The sequence below is a fragment of the Megascapheus bottae genome, chromosome 15 (assembly GCF_031878675.1).
Source record: "Megascapheus bottae isolate mThoBot1 chromosome 15, mThoBot2.hap1, whole genome shotgun sequence".
Taxonomy (NCBI): domain Eukaryota; kingdom Metazoa; phylum Chordata; class Mammalia; order Rodentia; family Geomyidae; genus Megascapheus; species Megascapheus bottae.
Window position 1 is genome coordinate 33,599,877 of NC_143523.1, and position 24,620 is coordinate 33,624,496.

General features: G+C 34.7%; 1 protein-coding gene and 1 pseudogene across 1 annotated transcript in view; both read right to left on the reverse strand.

Annotated features, from left to right (window-relative positions):
• The window catches only part of Pcdh15 (protocadherin related 15), a 514,067-nt gene that overhangs the window by 117,015 nt on the left and 372,432 nt on the right, over positions 1–24,620 (reverse strand). The window contains exons 21-22 of the mRNA XM_090346943.1: positions 4,714–5,019; positions 1,466–1,690 (exon numbers count right to left, since the gene is read on the reverse strand). Coding sequence (XP_090203069.1) covers positions 1,466–1,690; positions 4,714–5,019 — 531 coding nt within the window. The remainder of the gene's footprint in view (positions 1–1,465; positions 1,691–4,713; positions 5,020–24,620) is intronic.
• LOC150054151 (protein CEBPZOS pseudogene) lies at positions 18,713–18,967 on the reverse strand (annotated as a pseudogene).

A 24,620-nucleotide genomic window follows, 5' to 3' on the forward strand; every position in this document is an offset into this window, starting at 1 on the left:
AGAAATAGATTAATGTTAATTGTACATAGGTGAGTGGAGCTCTTGGTAATCTCTGAGGCAATTTTGTTAGCATCTTTTTGATTAAGAAAACCAATTACACACTAAAAATGTCTCAACACTCCATGATTGTGAAAGCATATTTTATATCACATTAGTAATAAATTCCACTTTCACACTAATTTTATACTCTACAGATTTAGGAAATTAACTCTTTGTGTTCATATTCGTCACTGCAATATGTTCTTTAGGCGCTATCCAAATATCTTGCATAAGAATCACCTACATATTTTGCTAAAAAGATATTACCTCTGAAAGCCCAGATAAGGTGTTTCTTCATGAAAAGAGCACAGAAATCTGAGCATTTAGGACAAGGTTCATTTGTTGAAAATGTATGTGGTGTCATGATTTTTCCTCATTCTACATTTATGATGTTACTTAAAATGAAAAAAATCACATGAAACTGAATAGGTTAAAGATGCCAGCTTCTTTCAACCAATTATCAAGCAACTATAGATGAAATAAAATTACATAGCTTAACAAAGCCCCCAAGGTTATAGAATTTGAAATGAGTTGAGATAAAATTGAATTTTAATGTCATCTGTCTCAGAAGATTATGTATGTATATATATTTATATGTATATGTATGTATATATTAACCCATATTCTTGATTTTCCAGGTAAAGTAATTAGTACTGGAACCTTACAACTCATAACCATCCAGAATGTGTGGGCTTTTAAAAGTGAATTGATGCTGGGCACCAGTGGTTCATGCCTGTTAACCCAGCTGCTCAAAAGGCTGAGGGTTGAGGAGGATCATGGTTCAAAACCGGACTGGGCAGAAAAGTCCTTGAAAATATTATCTCCAATGAACTACTCAACAAAAAGAAATAAAGCTGTGGCTCAAGTGGTAGAGCAGTTGCCTTGAGCAAAAGGAAGATAAGGGACAGCATCCAAATCCTGACTTGCAGACATAGGAGTAGAACAAAGTCAGACAAAGATATAGACAGACTGACAGACCAACAGAATGACAGACTGACAGACAAACAGACAAACAGACACACCTGGATGTGTTCATGTATGTGAACATACACATTTACATGCATAAACACATACACATACAAACAAAACCAAAAAACAATAACAAAAACAAAAACTGGAAGTTTATATCCCAGATGCTGAGGAATTTGGACTAAACTGTACACTATACAGGTTCAGAAGTCAGAGAGCTAATGAGAGTCACAAAGAGCCACTCCACAAATGCATGCTTAGTGCCATTCAAATTTCATACTTCACAGTTAAAATTACAGTTATTTCTCCAGTCTTAAGTATTTTACATTAAAAAATATTCCACAGCCTGTGCAACTCTGTTACTGTGAATTGCTCCAACATATATTACATACCAAAGAATCAGACGTAAAATACAGAGAGAAGAAATACACAATGGGATATCACTACCATTTCTTACCTTTATGATCACTGTGACAGTGGCAATTCCAGGTGGCATTGTTCCATAAATATCAAACGCTTCCACCAGAAATGTAATAGTGGATTCCTGGTCTAGAAATGCCTCATAATCCAAACTCCTTAACAGGGACAGTTCTCCTGTAAATGGGTGTAGGGCAAACATATGCTTCACTTCAGGGCTTCTTATTCTATAAGACACATTTGCTCCAAGGTCCACATCTTTGGCCTGAAAAAGATTAAGTAAACAAGTAATAATATCAGTGGAATTGCCAAAATAAATCTATTCAGCCTGATGTACAACATGCCTTGTATAAATTTAATGATATATATAATTATTAACTATATATATATTTGGAATTTATTATTTATCAGGAAAAAGCAAAGGGAATGAAAGAAGAACCAGAAAAAGAAGATACAACAGGTTTTGTCATTATTAGACTTACTTCACTTGAAAGAGTACAATTTAAATAAATCACACAACAAGAAAGAACTATACTACATCATAAGTATTTTTTCTTGCTTTCTACTGATTTAATAATAATGAGAATACTTTAAATGAAGGTAATTATTGAGTGATTTCCATAAACGTAATAGTGTTGAAGGTTATTAACAAATATAAAAGATTATTTTTACAAAGATTTTGCAACACCTTCTTAGAGATCACTCTCTGCATTTAATACCTACTGAGTAATTGTTGTGCACAAAGACCTGTGGTGAGAACCATAATGAATTAATCCACAATTTACTTCCTGTAGCTTACGGCTTCAAAGAAGAAATCAAATCCAAATACCAAAGTAAAATGAAAAAAAGTGAAAAGTCATTTGAGAAGCACTATGAATTGGAGTATAGATGAAAAATAAGCGCTTAAAATAACAGCAGAATAGAAAATTCAGGAGACCAGATGGAGATAAGTATCTCAGGGGGAGGAAGCAAAAGGAAGCAAGAATAAAAAGGCAGCATGAGAGCTGGTTGAATCAATTCAGTAATATAAACACTTTAAGGTTCAGTTTCCTTCTCTTCAAACACTCACTGACATCATGACTAGAAAGATACCATTAAAATAAACCGTTTATTATCCTATGTTTCCTTCTCACACTATCTTGGTTTATATATATATATATATATATATATATATACATATATATATATGGTTTTTTTTTTAATTTTGGGGGGTTCATGGGGCTTGAACTTGGGCCTGGGTTCTGTCCCTGAGCTCTTCAGGGACCCTACCCTTGAGCTAAGCCCCACCTCTCATTTTCTAGAAGTTAATTAGAGATAAGAGTCTCAGGTCCTTTTGTGCCTGGGCTGGCATTGAACCTTGATCCTCAGATCTCAGCCTCCTGAGTAGCTGGGATTACAGGCTTGAGCCACTGTGCCCGGCCTTAGTATTCTGTTTTAAATTCTACTTTTTTAAATCAATCACTTGTTTGTTAATTCCAGTGGACTATAACAAAATTATGAAGGAAGGTTTATTTTGGTCCTTCTGAAGTACGAGGCTGTTAGACCCTGTTGATTTGAGCTTAAGGTGATCTAATAGATCAAGGTGGAAACACATGTAAAAGACTTATCACCTCCTGGTAACTGACAAACAATCAAAAGAGATAGGCCTGGGGTTCCAAGGTCTGTTTCAAGGGCACACCTTCAAGCACCAAACTTCATCCCCTTAGTCCCACCTCTAAAAGTTCCATCACCTCCTAGTAAGCCCACAGGCTGCTTCTAAAATCTTGAATACCTGGCCTTAAGGAGATACTCAAAATCCAATTTACAGTCACATAAATTTCTTTCTATATGAAAAAGACCCCTGAAAGTCTGGACCTCCAGCCCTTCGAGGCTCTTCCTGTTCCTTTAGAATTTTGAATAGTGGGGTTTTTGTTTTTGTTTTATACTGTTCTAAATAATACTCTTCCTTTATCACTTAATAACTATGAATTGCCCCCTAGCTCATAATTTAAAAACAGCTCTCTTAATAGAGATTCCCTCCTTGAATGCTTGTATGTTAAACTTGTCACTTAAAATATGATGTAAAAATCAACGTTAATAAATTCTTAAAAAAAAAAACAGCTCTCTCCCACAAGTGTTATCATCATTCTCAGGATTTGATCAAGGACTTTCATTTCAGTTTCTAGTGTATGGATCTGCTTATTAAACCAGACAAAAAAAGTTTGAAGGTAAGAAGTCTTCCTTTCTCATTCCCTAACTTTAGCAGATGACTGGTCTACCAAAGAAATGTGCTTGATTAATGGATGTATGGATGAATAAATAAATAGTGGAGTAAATAGAGAAATAATCATTTCCATGATCAGCATATGACTTATTTTGATAGATTGGTGCTTCTTGCCAGAGTAGATATTAGATGGGTTGAATGATGGAAAGACTAGAGACTTTTGAAAGCCATGAAAATGAAATTCAAGTTGTGCTCTGCAGATGGAGAATAGAGTTATTTTTCTAAATTATACTTCATAGACCTTCTGTATCAGAAGTAAATGGACTATTACTTCAAAATGCAAATTTTTCCATCTGAGCGACTATATGAAACTGTTCAGTTTCCAGTAATATTATAGTTGGCAAATGAGAAAGGGTCTTGTAGATGGAAATACAATTAAAGAGGAGATTGATAGCCCTGAAAGATGCTTGATATGCACTGAATGTGGAAAAAGTGATAGGGTAATGAGAATACCACTAACTGCAAATTATAGGGGTGAAACACTAAAACAATTACATGAACGGCTGGAGTGGTTCATGTTGCAAATTTACCCTTTCAGTTAAGTAGGAGGTAGAGGTAGAAAGACTGTCGTTTGAATCTGGCTCTGGGCACAGTTGAGACCCTATCTTTAAAAGAATTAAAAGCAAAACAGGGTTACAGATGGGGATGTAGTTCACATTATCAGGGTACATGATTACCAACTTTGTGACCCTGAGCATTTAATTCATTGGAGATTTTGTTCTTTATTGCCACATCACAAAAACTACAGCATTAATTTTGGAAAACTAAATAAATATATTTGAAAGATACTCTATTTTTGTACAACTAAAAATTTCCTCTTCCTATTTTATGAGATCTCCCTGAAAAAAAAATTGTCACAAGTGTGTAATGTCACTACTTACACTAACATTTCTTCCTCATTTATCTGAAATTACATTTTTATTCATTATGTGGTACTGGATTCATTTCTTCCTTACTAGATTTGCCAACCATCTTCTATCATCTTACAACGTACAGTACATGGCATTACTGCTTTTTTCATATACCTCTATTTGAAGGAATGTGGTTCCCGCTGGCAGATTCTCTTCAACAACCACAGTGTATGTTGCATTTGTGAAGACTGGACTGTTATCATCAATATCTAAAACCTTGATCGCCAGTGTCAGAGTCGAGTGGCGAGGGTGTACCGCTCCATCAGTGGCTACAACAATAAGTTCATAGTAATCTCTGACTTCTCGGTTAAGTTTCACGGCTGTGTAGATGCTGCCATTGGATGTGATGCGAAAAAGATTATTGAAGTTACCCAAACTGTAGTACACTTGGCCATTTATTCCAGCATCAGGGTCAGTTGCCTTAATGAAATTAAAAAAAAAAATCACATAAGAATTCATATTGTTACTTTCCAGTAGGCTGCTAACAAGTTATGACATTTATCTAACCAAATCATCTTTATTCCCCTCAGAGGAAAATCTAAAAGGTAATGAAGATGTAGTGTATAATCTAAGACATGGGAGAAGTGCTGTACAATTTACCTAATATACTCATGACTTATAGTTGGTAATATTGTTAGCAATGCAGTACTGTGATACCAAAAACACTCGTAAAATACTAAATATTTTATGCATTGTCCTCTCAGTAATAGATTTCTTTTAGATATGAAAGAAAAAGCCATCTAGATCTTAAATTATACAATAGAATTTACTAAGTAAGAATTTAACAAGTGGATGTTTTTGCTCAAATAGTCACAAATTTGTTTTTATATATAATTAAGCTCCATTTCTATGTATTATTCAATCCTTATGATATTCTTAGTGAATACCATTGAGCCCATGTTTACAAGGACAAAATGTGGTATATAGGGTTTTACTTGCCTAGATTTATATACAAATACAAGACTATAATGACATAGTTTCTAGTACAGCATTATATATGAGCAAGACAGGGGTTATTACTCTTACTCAATTAATATTTTAATTCTTAATCATCGCAGCATATCATTACAAATAATTAAAGTAGATTATAATAGGGAAAAATTCAAATTATCCCTGTTCTCTGATAATGTATTCCTCTTCCTAAGGACTCTAAAAATTCAGAAGTCAACACACAAAAATCAGTAGCTGTTGTGTAACTAATGATTAACAGGTTGCAAAAAGATATCAAGAGAGTAGTTCAATTTACAATAGTCTTGAAATATACTTAAGAATAAACTTGGGGATAAATTAAGATGGTAAAGTTCTCAATAACTATACATCTTTGAAGAAAAAAATTGAAAAAATACTAGAAGAGGAACAAAAACCTCATATGTTTGGCAGAATTAATATTGTGGAAATGACTATACTACTGAAAGAAATTGATAAATCCACTGAAATTCCTCATCAATAGCCTTCTACCATTACTAACAAAAATAGGAAATCATTTCATATGGAAGTAGAAAATAAACCTCCATATTCAAAGGTACCTAGGCATCAAAAAGTAAAAAAAAAAAATGCTGCTGAGATCATATTACTGATTTAAAATTATATTACAAAGCCATAGTAATAAAATAACACAGATCTAACACAAAGAAACACAAAAACAAAGCTGGGTGTTGTGGTTCATGCTTGTAATCCTAGCTATTCAGGAGGCTGAGATCTGAGGATCTAGGTTCAAAAGCAGCCCAGGCACAAAAGAATCTAAAACCCTTATCTCCAATTAACCACCAGAAAATGGGAAGTGAGCCTTGACTCAAGGGTAGGGTGGTAGCCTTGAGCTGAAGAGCCCAGAGACAGACAGAGTCCAGGCCCAGCGTTCAAGCCTCATGACTCCCCCCACACACAAAAAATAAAGGAAAAGAAAGAAAGAAAGAAACAAACAAACAAACAAAGAAACAAACAAAGAAACAAACACAAGGCAAATCATGCAAAATTAAAGACCCAGAAATAAATGCTAAAGACATATGATTCACAAAGGAACACAAGAGGATGTACATTGGAAAAAAAGGGAAGCCTCTTCAACAAATCATGCTGGCAAAGCTGGATATCCACATGCAGAAAACTGATATAAGTTTCCTGTGTCTCATTTCATGATAATACCAGGGCAAAGTGAATCAGGATCTAAACAAAGACTTGAAATTTTGAAATTGCTACATTAAGCATAAGTTGATGATTTAGGATAATATTCTTATACCCAGGTCATTAGTTTTACTAAAATAGAGCAAGGGTGTATTTTATGATGATACGACTTCTTGAGAGAAAACTTTGAGATATTCAACAGGTAGACTGAAAGTAAATGTTGTCTTGGGAATTCTCATCAATAGGGACCCTTAATTTCTTTGAAATCCACTTATTTTAATTTAAGTGTAAGGAATATGTCAAATAGCATGCACACTGTCAAACACATTTATATTTTCTTTGGGTTCAGTTACAACCCAAAGAGAGTTGCTGACTTTCTAACAACCAAGTAGAAATGAAACTTGTGAATTATATAACTGAATATTCTTCAGAGATTCACTTTAATAATTTTGAAATTACATATAAATTTCTATGTCTGGCAAGGGGGCTAAGATGTTTGTATAAAGTAAGGCTAATTGATTCCCATCCCATTTCTAATTAATAGAGAAATAAAAATGATGTTATAACTTTAGCAACATGGGCTATGCTCAGCAAGATAGTTTTACATATTTATGATTATGGATAAATATGTAAATGTTAGACAAATGACCCAAACCTAGAATTTCTTTTCATCAGCAGTACTGTCAAGAATTTGCATCGATGTTTAATATCTAGCCTAACAGCTCAGTATGTGATGCTGTAATAAAACTATTTATCTTCTAACAAATCAATTAAAAGTTAATTAAAGTTGTTAATAAGAAATATCACACCTGCCTTTTCCCCTTATACTACAAAAAAAGGAATAAATGGTAATGAAGGTAACTTTACAATTATCTATCCATGATTAACACTTTTTATATAATATACACTTTTATGGCAAACTTGAATTGTATCTACCTATTTGTGAATGCATATTCCTGGGAAATTAGGTGCTACTTATTGTCAAGTAAAAATCATTAAAAAGATAATATGAAAGGTCTCACTGGACAGAACACCGATTATTTGTTAGGGAAAAAACTGGAACACCTTAACTAGTAAAATCAAAGTTAGAATATAACTGTAAAGTAATTATTTAAGGAGAAATCAGAGCATGTATGAAGGCATCAGAGCAGAATGAAGGATTTTGAATCACGTTGTACACATTTCTTAATGTGTCACTTGAAAGAGAGCAATACATTATATTCCTTAAATTGTAATCATGTTAGAGTTCTCTGTTGCACAGTCTTCACCTTCAATAAAAAAAGAAGCCCATTGTATAATAGCTAAACATCCATAGAAGAATCTAATATTTGTATATTCTACTGACACATTCATGGACATGGGCACATAACTTGTAGAATTAGAGGCCAATCCCAATTTACAATATTTTTTATTACTCAAATTATTAGAGAGAAAACATATTTTGGTTTATTCTCACAAAGTTAACAAACAATTTTGGAGACAAAAGGAAAATATTATAGCTATTATGGAGGTGTGAACTACCACATAGCACCTAATTAAACCAGTGTGACTCTCTGCATTTTGCCTGTTCTTAACAGCAATTTAAGAGGCCATGCACTCTTTTTTCACCTAGAAGCAAAAACATTAAAAGTTGTTGAGTAGTGAGGCCCTATGAAGAATCTTGGTGGAGTATTTTCAATAGAATTATTAGTGGAAATACCTTTTTTTTTGCCAGTCCTGTGGCTTGAGCTCAGTGCCTGAGCACTGTCCTTGGGCTTTCTCAAGGTTAGCGCTCTACCACTTGAGCCACAGCACCACTTCTGGCTTTTTCTATGTATGTGGGGTGCTGAGGAATCGAACCCGGGTCTTCATGTATGCTAGGCAAGCACTCTTACCACTAGAGATAAACTTTCTCTCTAAACAAATGTTTCATATTGGTCACTGAGTAATGACGGAGGTGCAGATTTACTATTCAGAAAGTAGAATCCATAGTTAAGTGGAAAACTGAATAATTTTTGGCTAATTATTCGAGGTATAAATAAATACTCAATAGGTATACTTATAGCAAATCTATGCTTATACTAATGACTTCTCAAGGGCACATTCATGTCCTGGATAAAAATTTTCTACCATAATGGAATGAATTCAGTGAGTTATTTTTTCTAAGTTATCTTCCATCAATAGTAAAATGATGAGAGTACAGAGTTCTTATCTCATCCTTCCTGAGTGGTTTCATACAAACTGAAGTAGTTTTAGGTCAATTTCAGTAATGAATTAAGTTTGTTCACGTTATGTGTTATTAAATTTGTGATCTACATGCACACTAATTTATATAGGTAGATGATGTCATAAAATTCTTAATATTTTGTCACAATGCATTATTTTGTTTTTGTTAGTTTATTGAGATTTTTAATTTTTTTCCTTTGCATAATACTTAATTTTACATTGGGAATCTACTCAATGGAAATAACATTGTTTTCAATATTTTCTAAACTTTTTGGTATTTATTAAAGGATCCATAGTTCAAAGACATTTTCCCACATGTTATTTTAACGTACTAATGAAAATGTAAGGAAATTCATGATTCAATGATAAATAACTGAAAAAAGATGATGGTGATGATGTAAAGTGTTTTGATATATAAAGTTAATATTCAAGTAGTTTCATAAAAGAAAAATTTCAGGTGGAAATTGTTTCTGATAACATTACAGATATTCCTGCACTAAAAAATGTGTTTGATAACAGAAAGGACATTTTAGAAACATGTATTCCATTTGAAAATAGAAGAAATGCAATAGCTTCCCTGGTATTTTAGAGTGATGTCATTATCATTGTTTGAGAAATAAATGTGGATATCAATTTGTGAATATTTATGCCCTGCTTATTCTCTGTGAATGAATGCTATGAGTTATTTCCTACTAAACGCTCCCTAGATCTGGTTCTAATCATTTGCAGATACATTTTCATTCCATTTTCTGTGCCTTCATGCACTTAGCAGAAAACCTTTATTACTACTGATACAGGTTGTGCCACAAAACATTAGGTCTAAAAACCCAAGGTTCATTCATCTCTCATACAAAAAGAAGCACAAATAAAAAAAAAAATGTAAGCTGGTAAGAAAATGAGAAGTTGAAGAGAGATTGGACTTCGGAAAATATTTTTTTTAATAGCAAGAACATTGTAATGAACTATGCTTTTAAAGTTAGGTGGGAGTTAATGCAAATAAACTGAGGGTGTCAAGTTGAGGGCAACATTATAGGCTGTTCCAATTTACCACGGAAGATGAAGATCACAGTTCCTAGTACTTTATGTGATATTGTATTTAAATTATGGAAACAGAAGAAATAATTTCCATTTCCTTACTGAGTCCCTGAAACTGGATTTATGTGCAATAGGAAAGACATCTTCAATGCAAGGCTCCTTTTTGAATCAGAATGTATGGATTACAGTTTCCTTGACTTACATCCTCCCAATTTATGCTCATGATTTATGATCATGATTATATAAAAAAGTCTAGAGTTACAGCTGTTCATCAAGTTGTATGTAATATATGGTGCTTTCATTATTTCCTTCAATTTCATCCTGAATCTATGAAGTCTAAGATATTTCAGCAATACCCTTCAGTTTTCAGGTAAAATACTTGAAAACAAACCAGATCGGAGATTAAAACATGAAGAAAAATCTTCAACTGGTGACACAGTTTGTTTTACTCTCAGCAGTAATTAGGTAAGATAAAGATTTTTTTAACATTCATTGGTCAAGTAAACATCTTCCCTCAGCATAATGAGCTTTGCTCTGTGAAATGTTATATTTATGGGAGATTATTGTTTCACAGGAAGTCTAGTCAGTGAAATTAAATTATATAAGAGACCTGCAGTCTGGAGTAGCATGACAAATGTAAATAGTAAGCTTTCAAAAAGTATATCTCTCTTAAAAAAATGAAGGGCTATTTATAGCTCCCAAGAACCGTTGTAGATAATAGAAAAGAAATGTACTGACTTATGGCAAACCTAAGGTCTGTAGAATCTAATGGAGACTGAAACAACTGTCCACTCTGACAAGTGTGAATGGCTTTGATTTGCTGTGCCCAAAGGAAACATTACTCCAACTACTTCCATAAAGACTGATTGCTTTTGACAGGGATCTGTCTGTGTAGACTTAGATGAGTATGATACTGAGGAGTCATAAAACTATTAGAAGAGGTAGAGGGCTAAGAGTAGCTTCTCATAAAAATGTTGAGCAAGAAGGAATAAGGCAGTGAATAAGAGGCTGTATTTCTCTATATCCAGGTTATGAATGATGACACACACAAAGAATATTTCCAGCCATGGGTTATAGAAATCCCAGTGAAGTAATCTTTCTGAGGTATCATAAACTAAATAGTGAGAAAACTAGCTAAAGAAATATTGCCGGCTTTTATATATTTACTTGCAGACTGCCTCTAGATGAAAACACAACAATAAAAAAAAGCACAACCTCATATTGTGATTCTTGTATGACTTAGAGAAAGAGCTATATTTGTTTACAGATTGAGAACTCGAAAGAGCACAATGTGAAAGAAGTTACGTTCACATATTTTGTTGTGATGTTCTTTTGAAATCAACACCAGCAGAAGACAGAACAAGTAGAAATGGATTGAAAAGGAACTCTAAATGCTATAGGAGACCAACTATAATACAGGCCAACTATTCACTGGTCAGAAATTAGAGATACTGGTCAGAAAGCCTGGTTTTACCAGTGACTTATTCATTTAATACTAGCTACTTAGGTGGCTTAGGATTGCAGTTCAAAGCCAGCAAAGGCAAGAAAGTCCATAGAACTCTAATCTCCAATTAGCCACCAGAAAACAACAACAAACAAACAGCAAAAACAGAAGTGGCACTGTGGCTCAGTGAGAGAGCTCAGAAACAGTGCCTAGGTCCAGAGTTCAAGCCCCACGACCACCACAACCACCAACACCAACAAAAACAACAATAAGGAAATACTGGTCGAAGTTGTTCTGAATGGGTCAAAATGGCCTTGATGCATCAGTTAGGATACATGTTACAGTCAGAAGCTTGATGTTGGGCAAGTCATCTGCAGATGCAATAATTTCTGAAGTGGCTGGCATGTGAAGGATGTCTGTCTACACCACTGTTAATAGTTAAGACATGAAGGTGTTTTGTGAAGGAAATCTAGGTGGTACATTTTGGTCCAAGTTATAAATTTGTATTTGTATTATTCCCAGTTGGTTATAATTTATTATTTTGAAAACATAGTAAATTATATTTATACATGAACACATAGAATCATTAAATCAGTATAATTCATTTTTTCAAATGAAAAAGCAACTGTACTATGGCTTCATTCAATGTTATAAATGCCATGATTTGATTGTATTGACTCTCATTAATAAATGTCTTTATTCCAACCTTCTGCAGAGGTGAGGCTAAAGCTTTTCTATTGAATTCAAATCCCAAAAAAGTATAAAAGTCCTAGAAAAGATATTCTTAACACCTTTTCTGTCTTTGTAACTCTTGCAAATGTTGAAGAACACAGCTATTATTTTCTATAGTTTGAGACAGGAACACTGCAGAAATCTCATATAATTTGTACAGATTCCTGCCACTAGCAAACAAGAAACTTTGTTTTCTTGAATTTTGGACACCAATATGCTCTCGATGTGTTGTGGCCACGGAGGGAGGTTGTTTTGAGCAGGTGTAGTGTTCTAAAGCTTCATAGCTGCATAGTAGAAAGAAGCCCAAATATAAACAGAATCATAGCCTTGAAAAAATTTTCAAGTTAATCTTTACTGGTTTAATGAGTTTAATTCTGAAAGTTGAAGTCCATATCACAGAAACACACATGTTGAAGATTATTATTAAAAAGCAATCCAGAATTTACCAGTATTGATTTGTAAATAAAACATTGAAATACAAAATGCACTCCTTAATCTCCCTCTCATTTTCCCTTGCAATTGGAAAGCTAATCTGAGCTAATGGTAATATAAAAAAAAATGCTTCACAAAACTCAGTAGAAGTCATACCAGGAAATCACGGGAAACAAAATATTTAATATGCCCAGGCCTATGAATTTCACCCATCATGTTGCAATATGAAAGCAATCATTTCAAAATAAATGTAGAAACCATCTAACATCCAACCATTCTCTCATCATCTCAGTATTTTCCTCTTGAATTCAGTAGGTTTAGACCTTCTACCAAAGGTTCTGTTCTTTTTAAAAAATAATATCTTTATATATTTATCTTATGTTAGGAGAAGAAACAAAAAGGCCCAATATTTTTTTCACTCATTAATAAAGGCCTTGATTATATACCCATCTGTTTATGAATTTATTCATGCAAAATTGCCTTTCATCCACTCACCTTTGCTGTTTATTCAGAATGGTCTTCTCACTATTCTATCCATTCTTCATTTCTCACTCAACAATATATCAAAAGCTCAAGATGTGAGAAAAGACCTCTCATGCATGCTTAGTCCTTTCCTTTATCACTTAATTGTTCTTTTTTTTTAATATGCTGGATATTGTGGTTATTTATTTGATGCCTGCTGTTGTGCTTTACCAACCTGTGATGTGCATGAGGACAGTGTCCCTACTATTTTTGTTTCAGGCTTGCATGTCTAGTGTTGTATATATCATAGACACCTCATAAAAATCATTCATAAAATGGATAAATGAATGATAAACAAGGAACTGAACCATACAAATAGAGTGGAAAATATGCTGATAAAAACAGTAAGAAAAAATGTTGATAAAATCTAACCGTTCCCTCTTTGATAATTAGTAGAGTCAATCAGTCTTCAAGAGGAGGCAGAGTAGGTATTTTTTCTATAATAATAAACACACTTTTTGCTGAATTTGCACATTTGTTCCCTACTCAATAAGTTTGCAAGTAGCCAATTAATCCTAGAAGCTGAACACTTTATTCCGAGGTCAATGGAGAAGGGGAAATCATAGTCTGAAAGTCTTTCTTCCTCAGAAGGCCCAGGGTGTGGGTTTTCACTCAGGCTGATTTGTTAGGCCATGAGGTATGATGTATATGCAGTCATCAAATAATGATACGAATCAAAAGATGCAGTCATCATTTTCCTTCATGGAGAAGGGAAATTTCCAGGAAAAGGTACCACTTCTTTATTTCCCTAATTTAAGCAAGTAAGATATGTCAAGGTACCCATCAATGGATATGCTTGCATCATGGCAATGAGGTCATTTGATCTATGAATGTGGCACCAAAACAAGATATACACTGTCTTCAGTTACCTCTCTTCCTAGGAACCTGTAATAACTAGGTGCTCCACAGCTGGGTCTATATGATTATCAGGAGCCATGCATTATTTTGAGCAAGAAAGTGGCATAGCTATCAGGACATTTAGCTATAAGTAATTTCAAGGTTAATCTGGGGTGTTTTGGTTAGAAAAAATCTAGAAAAATCCCCCATTCTTCCCAATAAATTTACACATAAGCTATGTTACAGAGGTTATTCATTTACCTCAACTAGGTTGCCGGGACAGCAGAGTGGAATATAAGTTAGATATAAAAACTCTATCAAGGGCCGGGAGTTTGGCGTAGTGGTAGAGTGCTTGCCTAGCATGTACGAAGACCCGGGTTCGATTCCTCGGTGCCACATACATAGAAAAAAGCTGGAAGTGGTACTGAGGCTCAAGTGGTAGAGCGTTAGCTTTGAGAAAGCCTAAGGACAGTGCTCAGGCCCTGAGCTCAAGCCCAGGACTGGAAACAAACAAACAAACAAAAAACCAAAACAACAAAACAAAACCTCTATCAAAATGCTTATCTGCTATAAATCATTGTTTGCAACTAGACTGTGAATTTTGCAAAGGCAACTTTAACCTAAGGGATATAGGAAGGACAATGTCACACTCTCCTTTGTCTATCCAAACTATTTGAAAATGATCCTACTTGTCAGCAGGTTTTAAGCATGTAATATACACCAGGTATGAAGGTGCAAGCTGAAACGTAAAGTATAATCCTTAATATTATGCATTTCATTGATTTTAAGGATGTCACAAGTCATTTACGGTGTTAAAAATGAGGCACATCTGGATAGGACACACCATCATTCTAGGTAATTGGAGAAGAGAAAATAGGCTAATCATAGTTGCAGGCCACTCATGGCAGTAAAGGTGCCTCAATCCATAGCTGGATGCATTAGTCTATGCAGTCTATGTATTAGTCGATATAGCTATGCTATAGCTCCAAGCAAGCCTGGGAAGAAAATTCCAGAAGACTCCAACTCCTTGAAGAGGAGCTAGGCATGGTAATATCCACCTACCATCACAGCAATGATGGGAAATCAAAATTAAGTGCTTGAGGAGGGCCCTAATTTAATCCCTGATTCTGGACACAAAACAGTACAAAACACACAGCACAGCATAGCATAGCATAGCATAGCACCAGAAAGCACAATTAAAGAAGAGGAGAGGAAGTTGGGCAGGAGGAAGAGGGGAGAAGAGGAAGAAGAAATAAGTGCTGAAAGAGCAAGGAAAAAATTATTTTCATACTTTCTATGAAGTATTCTATTTAAGGAACATTTCTGCATTGCAGCACTTTTATCAGCCAGATATTAATAAAGGTATATAACAATGTATCTATATAATCATGCAAAGGCTGAGAATTAAGAGCAATTGAGTTTTTTTCTGATTCATATAACTCTTTGCTTTGGTGTTGCTATAAAATGCAAGGAACTTGAAGAAAGGCTAAATAATTATAATGATTCTAAACTCAATGAGACTATTAACTTACTCTATATACAACAAAATCAATCCCAGATTATATCTACTGCAAATAACAATTAGGTTGTTTAAAATTATGTCAGACAATATTTTTATGGCGTGAGGATACAGGAAAATATTTCTTTGATCAAAGAAGAAGCAGCTGTTTTTTTTTTTTTTTGGTCAGTCATGAGCCTTTATTTCTTTGAATGATCAAAGAAGAAGCAGCTATTTTTTTTTTGTCAGTCATGAGCCTTGAACTCAGGACTGGGCTCTGTCTTTGAGCTCTTCAGCTCAAAGCTACTACCGTATCCCTTGAGCCAGAGCACCACTTCCGGTTTTCCAGTGGTTAATTGGAGAATAAGAGTCTCAGGGACTGTAGTGCCTGGGCTGGCTTTGACCCATAATCCTCAGATCTCAACATCCTGAATAGCTAGGATTACAGGTATGAACCAATGTTCCTAGCAAGAAGTAACAATTTTATAAATGATTTTTAAATTTGACCATTTTCAACACAAAACATTGTGTATCAAAAAGAATGTTTATGTAAGTGAAATGTAACCGCAGCAAGGGAGTAGTCTGAAATATGCATTGAAAGTAATGAGTCCTATCTAGCACATACAAAGAACTCTCAGAGATAAGAACATTAAAAAAAAAAGGTATGGCAACGTTAAACTAAAATAATGGATAAGAAGTTTAGATAGTCAATATTAAAAGGAGATTAAAAGGAGGAAATTCACAGTGTTAAGCAGGAGAACAATTCTAAGACTCAGAAAAATATCAAGAATGAACAAAATGTGATTCTCTTTAAAGCCATACTAGTTTGATTAAAGATGAACACCCCCAGAAATAAGATGAAGACTGCCACCCATTCTCACAACTCTTGCCATAGTTACTATGAAAAATAATTTGACCTTACCAATAAAATCAAGTATGCATATTGTTACAATATAGAATCCTCAGCATATGTGCCTAACAAAATAACAAAAATATTCACAGGAATGTTGAGGGAAAATGTCTTGAAATTAAGGACCATTCAAATAACACTATGTGATAATGAACCTGGATAGTTACACAAGCACATCAAGTAGATAATTTTTTTTTAAACAAGCAGAAAGGTGATATAAAAAAATAGGAAAGATTGGGCCAGGAGTTTGGCCTAGTGGTTAAAGTGCTTGCCTAGCATGCATGAAGACCCGGGTTCAATTCCTCGGTACCACATACATAGAAAAAAGCCAGAAGTGGTGCTGAGGCTCAAGTGGTAGAGCTCTAACCTTGAGAAAGTCCAAGGACAGTGCTCAGCCCTGAGCTCAAGCCCAGGACTGGCACAAAAACAAAAAATAGGAAAGATGGGCCAGGAGTTTGACCTTGTGGTGGATTGCTTACCTAGAATACACAAAGATCTGTGTTCAATTCCTTGGTACCACATAAACAGAAGAAAAGCTACAAATGGTTCTGTGGCTCAAGTGGTAGAGCCATAATCTTGAAAAAGCTCAAGGACAGTGCTCAGGCCCTGAGTTCAAGCCCTGGGACTGGAAACTAATAATTAAAAAAATACTGAAGAGGATGGGGCTGGCAGTTTGGCCTAGTGGTAGAGTGCTTGCCTAGCATACACGAAGACCCAGGTTCGATTTCTTGGTACCACATACTTAGAAAAATCCAGAAGTGGTGCTGAGGCTCAAGTGGTAGAGTTCTAGCCTTGAGAAAAATCCAAGGGTAGTGCTCAGGCCCTGAGCTTAAGCCTAAGACTGGCAAAAAAAAATACTGAAGATGAAAAACATCAGATACTAAAGTATGCTTATAGTAAGATCTGGTTATACCTTCACAAAACTCAGAAACAACTAAACTGCTTTGTTTATGGATGTTATTTGGTTGGTAAGTCTAAACAGGATGAAAATAAAAGAAAATTTAGAGTAGTATTTAAATATAGGTAGAGGGAAGTGTATGTGACCAGGAAAAGTACATAGTAGGCTTTCCTTGTGATACATATTATACCCTCATCATACTTACATTTATGTTCATTGTGTAGTATGTTTAAAATTACACATTTATGTTTAAGCTACTTCCAGTGCATCCTACAATTTTTTAACATTTAAGAGCCAGGAGTTGTAAAAATAGAAGGTTCCAGAAATAGTTAGGATTCTTTAAAAAAAAAAAAGAAAAAAAGGAGATGCCAAGTTTCTTCCTCAGCTGAGCGATAAACCTGGTGTGTAATTGTAGTACATCATAACGTGTGTAGAAGAGGAGAATTGAGTCCAACTGAAATGAACAGGCTCTAAATTCTCATGTATATAATCCACAAATATACTTTGTATAAAATGAGATTTCATAAATATATTATGACACATTAAAAAGTACAGCTAGATGAATAAAGCAGAGGTAGGTAAGGAAAATCAGTTGTTACTTCCTTTATGGTAAATATTAATTACTTTAAGATCAAGCATTCATTTTAAATGGAATACAGATTCAAGTGCACAAACAATGGCTGGTAGCATGTTACTTGAACATTGTTGTTGCTTTTTTTAAAATAACTTTTACATCTAGGAAAATCTCGCATTACTGCTGCCCAGTCCCATTGGTGGGCAAGTCGGTATGCCATATTGTTTGCTGTCAGCTTCAATTGTCTTTGTACTAGTGATTCTTACTGAATACATTTTTCTTTGTACCGTGCAACTTTCTAAAATTCTAAAGCTAAATAGACATCCACTGTTAAGACTTCCTGAATATATAAAGACAATTAACTTTTTTCTGTTTTATTTTATTATATTTTTATTGTTGGGGTAATGAATAGAAGGGTTACAGTTACATTCACCAGGTCGCAGGTGCATTACTCCTCACATATTGATACTCCTCATGCTTTAAGACAGTAAAATTTTTAAGAATGTACTTGTTGAAATTCCTTGTCTTCCCACATAGCTTATTAATATTCAGATAAATACATTGCTTTTAGGTAACTCCAGCTCATTACAGATAATTTATCTTCCCTCTAAGAGCCACATACCAGGATAGGGAGAGATTTCTGAGATTAATACTTCACAACCTCTGCTCTAAAGAATTTTTTCCATTTTAAAAAGTTTATAGATTCAGAAATATAGATGAGTTAAGAAATATTTATTTTCATAAGTATAAAGTAAATGGATGACATTGTAGACATATCTTCATGACATTTCCATAGTCCAAAGAATAAGACCTCTGAATTAAATTTTACATTTTGCCTTAAATATTCTAAACCCTATCCGTGTCTACTGTGGGAATTTAGTCTTGCTTGGCATGTATTGTTTCTCCAGTTATGTGGTCAGTAGACAATTTCTGTAATTTTTGCTGTTCGTCCACTTTTCTTGATCTTGCTGTCTAATTCTATGCATTCCAGATAGTTCAATGGATTTGTAATTAACTTCCAGGATAGAGGGGAATTTCTTGCTCACTGTTTGCCTGAAATCTTCGTTTGTGTTCATTCTGTTAAATAATAAGCATACTCCAACAAGGCCTACAAGTTCAGCTGCTAAAATTTCTTTAATGATCTTCCATGCTGTTGGTTCCATAGCACAGGTTGTTCCCATGCGGGAGGGATCCCTGCTCTAAAGAAATTTTAACTGATGACTTCAATATTAAAAAAATTAAACTAAGCATAGTAAAACTCTGTTGGGGTGAATTAGTACATAAAGCATCAGAAAATGTTCTTTGAAAGAGTTCATATTTGTCAAGAATTTGAAAGGGAGAATTATCTCAATAAGAAATGGTGAAAAATGAGACGTGTGTAATGAGGTACGGAGACATGGGCCAGATGTTAACCTTTTCCACACCGTGGCAAATATCTTAGAGAAACTGTTTGCAGGGATAAAGTTTTATTTTTCCCTATGATTTCAGAGAAGTCTGTCTAGACAGACTTAAGGAAACTCATCTCATTATGTTAGAAAACAGAGAGAGAGAAAGGGAGAGAGGTGGGCAGAGAGGGTGAGGAAGGGAGGGAGGGAGGGAGAGGAAGAGAGAGAGAGGGAGAGAGAGGGAGAATATCTTCACTAACATTCTCTACCCATTTATTTACAGACAACTATTTGTAGGATGTTACCTCCCATGTTGAAGTTGAATCTTCTTCCAAAATCTCTCAGAAAACAATCGCTTGAACACACACAAAAGTGTTGTTGGTGTTGTTGTTGTTGTTATTATTATTATTATTATTATTATTATTATTATTCTCCTGGTACCTTTTAAATCCAGTCAATATACAATTAAGATTACTTATTACAGCAGAATTGGAAGGAGAGGTTTGTATGAATAACTTAAAGGAGAGTAGAATGAATGTAGGTGATGCTGTTGAAGTCAGAAGGAGATGGAAGGTCTATCTTGCTGTCTAAGTGAGGAAATGACTGCCTTCTATAGCTGCACTCTCTGAGAGACATTATTCATGCTGTAACACTGAAAATAACTGCAAGCCATTAAATGTCACAATAACATCTGGTATCATGGTAATCTTCTAAGAATGTATCCATCATTCAAATGAAAAGTGATAAGTGCCCATCTAAAGTTGTTATGAGAGAAGTGAGGAACAACAGCAAAAGTTACTACCACAAAGCGATCAGCACTGGGGATGGCACAAACACGGAGAGGGAAGGAGAAAGGAAGCGATTTAAAAGACTCCACTGAATCTAGTACAGGGGTTGATTAATTGGGGTGCAGATTTTGGGCCAGCAGTTCGTTTGGAAAAGGTAAAAATAAGAGCTCAATCTTCAATGTGCCAGAAGTGAGAATCTGCTAGGTAATAGTCTCTTTGAGGTGGATGTTTAAAGCAGGAGAGGGAGCAGAGAGCCACCAGAGTCTCAGTGTAATTAAAACTAAGGGCTGTAGTATGAGCAGTTTCCCAAAAGGAACAGTGCCAAAAGAGCAATTTAGAAAATAGTTCAAAATTATAATGTATAGGAGCAATTCACAATGAATGAAAAAACCTGAGTGTAAGACCTGAAACCATGGAATTATTACATGAAATGGTGGGAGAAACACAAGGGTCCCTCCGCATAGACAGAATATTTCTTTTTTTCCATATATTTTTATTGTAATTAATAGAAGGGTTACATTACATTCGCCAGATGGAAGGTGCATTACTTCACATACATTGATACCCTTTCTCATGTCTTGGTCCCCATTTCCCTCCCCCCCAAACCCACCCTCATCTTGTTTCCCCCCCTTTCCTATCCAATTTCAAGCAGAGATTTGCAATAGAGCAAAACCTAGATACATAAGGCCATATAGTATGACGCTAAATGAAAGGACCTCTAGGATATAGGAAGAGACGCCATATAATGAGTGATTGTTGTCCTTAATGTACTATGCTATCGATCATCTCTTTTGCTGTCCATTGGTTATCTCATATTGTTACAGTATTTCACTTTGTTATCTGATATATTGGATATATGCGTAGAAGAATATTTCTGAATAAATATTCAGAAGCACAAAGAAAGAATTGTCAAATGGGACTGTATTAAACTAAAAGGTTTTTTTTCCATAGCAAAGGTTAATGCACAAGCTTCAAAGACAGCTTACACAATGGGAAAAGTCCTTTGCACCTATATACAACTGACAAAGGTCTAATACCTAGAATATACAGAATGCTCAAAGAATTCAACCTCCAAAGAATCAACAAGTCTAATAATAAACAGGCTAAATAAATCTATACTTTTCAGAAGAAGTAAAAATGGCCAGCAGACACATGGAGAAATGCTAAAATAATACGTGGTAATAAAGAAAAATCAAATTGAGATTCTATGTAACCCCAGTTAGTCATGTATATAAACAATATCAGATAGTGGCAAAGTTAAGGAGAAAAGGAACCTTAGTATACATTTGGGCAAAATGTAAACTTGTTCAACTGCTCTTGAAAACAGTATGGAGGTTCCTCAAAGAAAACAAAACTAAACAAACAAAAAATCCCAATACATAGAGCTTCCCTTAGATCCAGAAATTCTACTCTTGGGAAATTAGCCAAGTTATACAAGCAAGAATACAGAAAAGTAACCAGTAGTACTATGTTCTGCAAAGACCTATTCACCGCAGCCAAAGTATGCAATCAACATAGATGATCTTTAGCAAAAGAATGGATCAAGAAAATGTGATATACACATCTATAAATATATATCTACATATGCACACACATATATATTTCAGCCCCAGTAAGACAAAGGATGCAGGCTTTCTCTTATATGTGGAGCCGTCAGTAAATTTATAAATGTATTAGTACACAATTGGGGTGGTGTCAGAATGAACCTAAATGCATGAACTAAAATATGGTGGAGTAGTATAATTTCCTAGAAGGGTAACTTACAGTCATGTTTATCAAGAAAAAGGGTACTTGAAAATGTAGGAGGGATCAAGGGAAAGAGGTTAGTTTAAGGAAAGGAGGATGGGTTTTGAATTTCATTTTCTTTTTTTATTTATATTTTTATTGTAATTAATAAAAGGGTTACATGATATTTGCCAGATAGAAGGTGCATTAATTCACATATATTGATATCCTTTCACATGTCTTGATCCTCATTACCCTCCCCTCCACACCCCCCCGTCTTGGTATTCCCCCCTTCCCTATCCAATTTCAAATAACCAAATACAAATAAATCCAATATATCAGATAACAAAGTGAGATACTGTAACAATATGAGATAACCAAGGGACAGCAAAAGAGATGAGAGATAACCTAGTACCTTAAGAACAACAATCTTTCATTATATGGCTTATGTGACTATACCCTAGAGATCCTTTCATTTAGCGTCCTACTATATGGCCTTTTGTATCAAGGTTTTGCTCTATTGCAAATCTCTGCTAGGAGAGCCCAAGGTTTCTACTGATTATGACAAATGAGGGAAACCATTTAGCCTAAGTTCCTTTGAGTCTGGCTTACTTCACTTAATATGATTTTTTCTAAGTCTTTCCATTTCCTAACAAATGGGGCGATGTTGTTTTTTCTGACAGCAGCATAGAATTCCATTGTGTACAAATACCACAACTTGTTGATCCACTCATCAACTGAGGGACATCTAGGTTGGTTCCATATCTTTGCTATGGTGAATAGTGCTGCAATGAACATTGTTGTGCTAGTGGATTTAGTATGCCCTAGTTTCTAGATGGTTGGGTAAATGCCAAGTAGTGGAATTGCTGGGTCATAGGTGAGTTCTATGTTTAGCCTTTTGAGGCACTGCCATACTGCTATCCATAGTGGTTGAACGAGTTTGCACTCCCACCAACAGTGTAGTAGTGATCCCTCCTGGCCACATCCCCTCCAGCATCTGTTGTTATTCCTTTTCCTGATCCTGGACATTATAACTGGAGTGAGGTGAAATCTTAGAGTTGTTTTGATTTGCATTTCTTTTATGACCAGAGATGTTGAAGATTTCTTCATGTGTCTATAGGCCATTTTTGTTTCTTCTTCAGAGAAGACTCTCTTTAAGTCTTTGGCCCATTTTTTAATGGGATGGTTGTTACTTTGGAGATTAGTTTTGGAGTGATTCAATTTTTTGAGCTGTTGATATATTTTAGATATGAGGCTTTTGTCTGCTGTATGGTTGGTGAAGATCTTCTCCCACTCTGTAGGCTTCCTAATTAATTTACTAGCTATGTCCTTTGCCATACAAAAGCTCTGCAGTTTAATGCAGTCCCACTTATCCAGCCTTTCTCTGATTTGCTGTGATTTTTGGTCCTTATTAAGAAAGTTTCTACCTGTGCCAAGGAGGCCTAGTGTATTTCCTATTCCTTCTTGTAAAGTTTTCAGTGTGTTAGCATTTACCTCCATGTCTTTGATCCATTTGGAGTTAATTCTAGTGCAGGGTGACAAAGAGGATCCAACTATAGTTTTCTGCAGGTGCTTAACCAGTTCTGCCAGCACAACTTGTTGAAGAGGCTATCTTTCTTCCATTCTATTTTTTTTTTGGCTCCCTTGTCAAAGATTAGGTGGCTATAGGAAATTAAAGCAGAACTAAGGAAATGGAAAAACCTCCCATGCTCCTGGATTGAAAGAATCAACATCCTGAAAATGACAATCTTGCCAAGGGCTATCTACAAATTCAACGCAATACCCATCAATATCCCAATGGCATTCTTTAAAGAAATAGAAGAGGCAATTCAAAATTTCATATGGAATAATAAAAGACCCCGTATAGCAAAAACACTTCTTAGCAGAAAGAACAGTACTGGAGGAATTTCAATTCCAAACTTTAGACTCTGTTACAGAGCTATAATTATCAAAACAGCTTGGTACTGGCACAAGAACAGGCCTGAAGACCAATGGAATAGAACTGAGGACCCAGATATTAAACCACAGGCCTATAGCCACCTAATCTTTGACAAGGGAGCCAAAAAAAGTTTCATTTTCTTATGGCCAAAAATAATTAGCATTTCCTCATGCTTTTCTTTGCCAGTCTTATCATTTCTGAGAATTCTCTCCTTAACTCCTTTTGCCATTTCCTTTATTAACATATTTTAAGCTATCTTAAAATTTATAAATGAAATACTACTGTGTTCCAGTTAAGATTTGGCTTGCAGTTTGCACATTGCTGATACATTTGTGTTTCCAGTTAAGTAAATTCAACTATCTAGAGCTACATTGAATATAACTATGTTTACCAGACTATGGACTTAAGTGTTCTTAAAAAGCCTCTTCATCTCTACTACATCTTTCATTTCCTCTTTTTGCCTGATATTTTATTTGAACTCATGTCTCCACCTAGAATGTAATTAGCAGGCTAAAAAGAAAACAAACATGGTTTATCAGACCTATGATCCTTAACCCTGGTCACCTCAGTCAATGATAATGCCTCTCATACCTTTCAGTAGTCTGTATTATTGTTTTGACCATTGGAACAGGTTCTATTGTAACTAAAATAATTGGATCTTGTTCCACACACATCTTATCTCTTTTTAGCATAGTAGTCATATTAAAGTATAGTATATTTGGTGAATAGCAAGATCTTCAGCAACTAATGGATAATTATTTTTCATAATACTGGATAAAACATTTTACTATAATTATCAAATGTTGCTTCAGCAGTATTAGTTGATATGTTTTATTTGTACATTAAATTAAATTTAAACTCTCTGTGCCAAAAATATTGAAATATCCATTTTCAAATACATTTAGGAAATAAACACAAACTGATAACTCAAATTCAGTAGAGTAATTAAACATATGTATCTGAGTTTTAATGGTTCTTG